The 6,806-nt window shown below is 44.9% G+C and overlaps 1 protein-coding gene across 1 annotated transcript; it reads left to right on the top strand.

The window, feature by feature from the left end:
• Window positions 1-4,154: 4,154 nt before the first annotated feature.
• LOC119355126 (E3 ubiquitin-protein ligase PUB23-like) lies at window positions 4,155-5,784 on the top strand. Its single transcript, XM_037621908.1, has one exon. The coding sequence runs from the start codon at window positions 4,285-4,287 to the stop codon at window positions 5,578-5,580; it is 1,296 nt and encodes a 431-aa protein (XP_037477805.1). The 5' UTR covers window positions 4,155-4,284; the 3' UTR covers window positions 5,581-5,784.
• Window positions 5,785-6,806: the final 1,022 nt, after the last annotated feature.

The following is a 6,806-nucleotide window of genomic DNA, read 5'->3' as shown; positions in this document are numbered from 1 at the left end:
TTTCCAGCAAATAAAGTTACCGGTACCTACACAGAAAACACAAAACAAGCCTTTCCCCAACACGACAAGAAAGCTGTCAAGCTTCTTGTCTTGCTAGTTACAAGATTAAATTGCATGGTACAATTGGAACTAATAGATAGATAAAATAAACAAAACATTACAACAAGGAAATACTTTTTCTGGTAAAGTTTTCAGTATAAGAAGATAGACCCCCAAGGGCCATAGGTTCACTAGTGGCATCTCTCATAAGCAAGACAATGTAGTGTGGTGAACAATTACAATTGGACAATAATTAAATTGTAATATTTATATTTATGACTATGATAATTCATAGTATAATCTCATATAAGCATTACATTCATGATATGCAGACCGTTATCCAACTGCATCTACGACTAATACTCCATCCAAACACCGCTATACAACATCCATCTCAAAGTATTAAGTTCATGACAATCAAAGCATTGCAATAAGCAAGATGACATAATGAAGACACTGGAATATCAATAATATGACAAGAAACCATCGTTTTATCCTTAATGAAAACAATACAATATGAGTCTTGGCCGTTTCTATCACTGGGATATAGATCAGCGCAATATTACAACCCACCATAGTTCACAACTCTCTCTGAAGATTTACCCATCAAACTTGGCCAAAGAAGACAAATAGACCGGAAAGCATACAAAGCTATTCAGTTATACAACAAAGAAACTTCAAAAGATTCAATTGATTTCAATGATCTAATCATAAAGTGACAATTTGTCATATCCCAACAAACTTACCACTGATTACATCAGATAGATCTAGATCACGTGAGGAAACTCACGCGAACATGGTATTGAAGAGAGAGAGAGAGAGAGAGAGAGAGAGAGAGAGAGAGAATGTCATCTAGCTACTACTGTGGACCCTAAGGTCATAAAGAAACTACTCACATATGGTCATGGAGGCAGCAAGATTGATGAACAAGCCTCCGGCAGAGTACCAGAACACGCCTTCAGAATAGATCTCGGAATGGAAACTTGCGATGGCGGAAAAACTTGATATTGAGGGTTTCGCGAAATATGGGGTTTATAGGTGGAAGAATGGAGCTAAGGCGGTGCAGGGGGGCCACATAGCATAGGGGCACAGGTCAGCCGCTGGCCGCGCCCCTACCCGTTTGGAGGCCCTGTGGGTCCTCTCATCTGGCTCCGGCACTTTATGGACCCTTCTCGTGGAGAAAAAAATCATATTAAATCCCGTGGTATTTTGATCCTCATAGATATTGATTTCCTAGGAAAACAAAAACATGCAGGAAATAACAACTGACAGTGGGCATTAAATTAATAGATTAGTCTAGAAAAATAATATAAAATGCTATAAAATATACAAAAGTGATATTATAACATCATGAAACTATCGGAAATTATAGATACGTTTGAGACGTGTCACATGTGACCGAGCGGCGAAAAATACACTACTAAACAAAGTGTTCCAAAAGGGACTGTTGCGCGTGTGTCAATATTGACGAATTCAACCAAAGGTCTAACATTGTCCCCCCTGTTTCGAAAATAGGTATTCGAGCCAGCACCGTTAACAAGGTCGCGACACATACACGTAAAAAAATGCCTGGTCTAGCTGAAAAGGCGAGGTTGTGCGTTTTCATCCGGAGGAAATGTATGCTTGTTTTTGAAACCATACCAGTACTCTTCAATGGTGGAAGCCTGTTGCTGGAGGTGGACACGGCAGAAGCTCCTTCAATAAGCTTTGATTCAGTTGCCTTCCCACCCTTCACTCTTTGCATCAACCATCGTGGTGGTAGCATGAGAGATGGGGGCATATATAGCTTCAGCTCCATCAGATTTGGTGCACTGAGTGGTAAGAGAGAGGCATGGCTTTGATGATATTTGTTCTACCACACATGCGAAACGGCGACCTCGACAATAGATTTGTAGATCCAATGACTAGATGTCTCTCATGCATGGCTTCGAAGGCTAGGTCGAGTAGTCGGCCTCACGCGGATCCCGTGCGCCTTCATCTTCAACCTCAATCTTCGTGAGGCCCCATTTCCATTGTCGTGTGATGTCATGACAAGGAGGTTATTGTCAGGGATAGTCGACAGGTGCTTGCCTGTCGTCTTTGACAAGGTTGGCAATCACCTGAGGACTGAATTGTGTTTAAGAGTTTTATTGGAGGTTCTTTGTACAAAATGGAAGAACTTATGTTTAATTTCTTTGGGGTCATTCACAAGGATTTTAGCTCTAGAGTCCTTCGTGACCCTTCGAGCTGTAAAACTAAAACCATAGCGTGATTACATTCTCTTTTAGAGACAAAGTGTAACCGCACTACATACGCCGTAATTATGCATGATGTGTGAAGAGGATTTGTGGCACGTAAATCCGTGATCACTCAATTGCCTTGTGATTCGCAAATTAGATTGCCCCCCTCCCCCCTCATGTGATTAGGGCTTAATTATAGTAATGGGATCCATGCATGCAACTTTTGATAGAGAGTTCATGCCGACTAGCCACAGTGGGGAATAATTTAGACCAGTAACATGCATATATTACTAGCCTATGTTACTACCTTTATAGTGGGGAGTAACATATGTGTGGTATTATGCATCATATCATTTATTAGGTTATAGACTCATCTTGCCTTGGTATATGTGATGTTACTCATAGTACTACTAGTAACTAGCTATGTTACCACATGCCTCTCTTTCTTCATTAACCGCTCGCAACATCATCTATTTTATCTAGATATGCGTGATGTTACCACTTATGTTACTTCCACAGTGGGTAGTCTTACACATCCCACCTCACATGCTTTTTTTGACTTATAAATTTAAATCTATTATATCTTTTGAATCTAAAGTCCAATTTATATTTTGTTATCATATTTGTGTTCATTTTGAAGAGGGCTTCAAAATAAGAAACTTTTGAAAACATTTTGACATGTTTTTTTTTTGCAAAGTTTCAACTGCTGAAGCCTAATAGAAATGAACCGTAAAACTAGTCACAGTGGGGAGTAACTTAGAGTAGTAACATGCGTATGTTACTACTCTATCTTACTACCTCCACAGTGGGTAGTAACATATGTGTTGTGTCATGCATCACTTCATTTATTAGGCTATAGACTCATCTTTTCTTAATATGTGATGTTACAGTAACTAGTTATGTTACCACATGCCTCTTTTTTTCATTAATTACATGCCACATCATCTATTTTGTCTAGATAAGTGTGATGTTATCACCTATGTTATTCCCAGGGTAGTCTAAAATCAGCTACTAGTATCAATCAAGGTATGTTCCTTCAGGATCTACCAAAACAGATACTCCCTCCGTCTCAAAATTCTTGTCTTAAATTCGTCTACAAACGGATGCATTTAGTACTAAAACATGACTTGATACATCCGTATCTAGACAAATCTAAGACAAGAATTTTGGGACGGAGAGAGTACTAGGATTCGTATCAATCAAGGTATTAACTCCATGGTCGGTTTCGCATACGAACATGCAGTGTACCAAGCACAAAGCGAATTATTGGACGGAGAAGAGAACTGCACATGTACAGCTAGCAGAGAGTTAACTGAAGCTAGAAAACTCTACTGCACTAATCAACCTTGGCATTTCAAAGTCAATGCGAGCCAGGCAATCGAGAGGCCGGGAGAAGAAGAAGGAACAGTCGAATAGGTGAATACTAATATGTTCTTTATTGTACTCTATATAAAACAAAGAAATTAGCGAAGCCGAAACAAAAGGGTCAAAGCTACGCGCAGAACGTTTCGTGGTCAGCGCGCGGTGGCCGCCCTGGCCCGTCCGTCCGGCAACCGCGCGCGACCCGATCGACCTCACCTCCCTCCCGCGAGGAAATGGCCATCACCCTTATTAATTCGCCATGCCCACCATTTCCTGATTTCTTTTCTCCTGCCACACCAACCAAATTGTTCATCGCCACACCTATCATTTCATTATTTTTTTCTGACTGAAAGCAGCCAGCCTGCGTTTCAGATAAGACTACTCGCAAATTGCATGGTCGTGTAGAAGAATCTGCCCAACTAAGACTTCCACGGTTTCATCTCTCACCGTCGACTTCTGTTCTCTCTCCTTCTAACTCTCGCCCTATAAATCCATCTCTCGTCTGTCTCCTTCGGCTTCAGAAGCTACCTCGCTTGGACGACCAGAGCCATCCCTGTCTACTTGCTAGAGCTTCTCCTAGCTTCATGCATGTGTACATAGCTAGACATAGATAAACATATATACAGAGTGCGTTGCGTACACGGTGCGATACGACCAAGAGGCAATGGAGGGGCTGCCGGCGCAGGTGGAGGTTCCGTCCTACTTCCTGTGCCCGATCTCCATGGAGATCATGCGGGACCCTGTGACGCTCTCGTCCGGGATCACCTACGACCGGGAAAGCATCGAGCGCTGGGTGTTCACCGACGGCCACGGCGAGTGCCCGATGACCAAGCAGAAGCTCGGCGCCGCCGACCGGGAGCCCACGCCCAACCACACGCTCCGCCGGCTCATCCAGGGCTGGTGCGCGGTGCACGCGGTCGAGAGGTTCCCCACCCCGCGCGCTCCCATCGATGCCGCGCGCGTGGAAACCATCGTGGACGCGGCCAGGCGGGGGCAGGACCTGCTGGTGGCGTCCCTGAGGGAGCTCGCGGACATCGTCGCCGAGAGCGATTGCAACCGGCGCTGCGTCGAGAGCACACCGGGCGCCGTGGCGTTCCTCGTGTCCGTCGTCAAGAAGCACGCCGCAGACGACACGCCCAAGCCTTTAGAATCCCAGGAGGATCAGATGTTCGGCTCCGTGGTCGGTCCGCCAAAGGCGAGCTCGCCGGAGGACGTAGCTTTAAGCATTCTGTATTCGCTTAGACTCTCCGAGGGAAGCTGGAAGAGAGTCTTGGAACGCGGCGACAATTTCTTGGATACCATGGCGTCCGCGCTGAGGCGGCCAAGCTACCTCTCGCGCACGCACGGCATCCAGCTTCTCAAGGCAGCGGTTTCGGAGATGCCACCGGCGCAGCTGACCTCGGCAAGCGCCGAGCTGGTGGAGGGAGTGGTGTCGGTGGTGACAGATAAGCTTTCCGGGAAGGCGGTCAAGATCGCACTCCAGGTGCTCTGCCGGCTATGCCTCTGGGGCCGGAACCGCGTCAAGGCCGTCGAGGCCGGCGCCGTCGGGGCGCTCGTGGAGTTGCTCCTCGATGAGTGCTATGGAGGAAGCAAGCGGGCGTCCGAGCTCGCGATCGTGGTAATGGACCATCTCTGTGGCTGCGCTGAAGGGCGTTTGGAGCTTGTGGCGCACCCGGCAGGTCTGGCGGTTATGGCGAGGGCGGTGACACGAGTGTCCGCCGCGGGGACGGAGAGCGCGGTGCGCGCCCTGCACGCGGTGGCGAGGCACTCGGCGACCCCAGCAGTGTTGCAGGAGATGCTGGCGGTCGGGGTGGTGGTGAGGCTGCTGTTCCTGGTGCAGACCGGCGCCGCGGGCGATCGGCCGAGGGAAAGGGCGAGGGAGATGCTCAAGATGCACGCCAGGGTGTGGAGAGGCTCGCCGTGCTTCACGCCACAATTGGATGCATCCTACCCTTCTTGATATCACATGCAAGTATCTTCTTCGCCTTATCATATGATCCTGCATGGCATGCAGTTGTCCTTTTAGGTTTCCTAATCTGGCCATTTTAGGGTGTAAAGATTGTATTGATTGTTACAACCGACCAGGAAGTTTGATGCTCTCTGAAACTGGGGAGAGCATTCGCAAAATGAGTATGTTCAAAACTGTACATTTTGAAGACAACATTTGGCGGGCATGATGCTTTGTTTTTACGTAGGTTTTCTTTAGTGATCATGCTTGTTACTAAAACAATTAAACTGAGATATGATATCGATTGAAACCAAAATATATACTTTAGTCTTGTAATGCATAGTTGACGCCCGGGGAGCCAGATCGACGAATATAGAGGGAGGTTGAGCTTTCTTAACTCTTTTCGATCGGATGATAATTAAGGTACTAGACGCATGTGAGCAGGCACACTTTAAAATCTGCAACAATGTTGCCCTTATCAAAATCTGTAGAATTTGGTTTTGGATTGACCACTACATATGCATGTCACAAGAAAATATTATAGTATGAATATACTTTTTGAGATAAATCTAAACATATGATTTACAAGTTCTTAATTTAGATATTTGAGACAATATTTATAGTGATATAATTATGTTTTTACATGAAGGATGACCAAAACAGCACATATTTCTAATATGGAGGCGGTATTTAGATTGTATGAATTTCTAGAATTCCAAATTTTAATTAGGAATAACTTTTTGCATAAACCCTTTGGATCATATGCCGCATTTACATGGGGATTTTAGCATAGGACCTGAATATCCAACGAACGTCAGAGTTTTAGGCATGGCAAATCGAATGTTTTTCACGGCAAATTATGTTTGCTGAGGGTGACAAGTTTAGTTAGCGAGCATCGCAAATCCGTCTCATCTCTTTTCCTTTTTTTAGAAAATTGCCGTGCTCGCCAACTAAAATTGTCATCCTAGCTCCAGCATAAATTGCCATGAAAAAAATGTTTGACATGCCATGCCTAAAAATCTGATGTTTCCGTTAATATATCTGCTCTAGCATATCCTCTCTTTCTCTCTCGGTAGGAACAAGGCAGTCGGCCAACATGTTCCCTTGTATTTCAAGGGATTTGTTCCCACAAAAAGAAAATTTGCACTTGCACTTTTTCTCAGTTATTTGTACTTACTATAATCCACATGAAGAGCACATTTGATTGGGTTGTTTTGTCTTTATCTATAAAGCGAGGT

The sequence above is a fragment of the Triticum dicoccoides genome, chromosome 2A, assembly GCF_002162155.2.
Source record: "Triticum dicoccoides isolate Atlit2015 ecotype Zavitan chromosome 2A, WEW_v2.0, whole genome shotgun sequence".
NCBI lineage: Eukaryota > Viridiplantae > Streptophyta > Magnoliopsida > Poales > Poaceae > Triticum > Triticum dicoccoides.
Note: the sequence above shows the minus strand (reverse complement) of the source record. Positions and strands in the feature narration are given on the sequence as shown.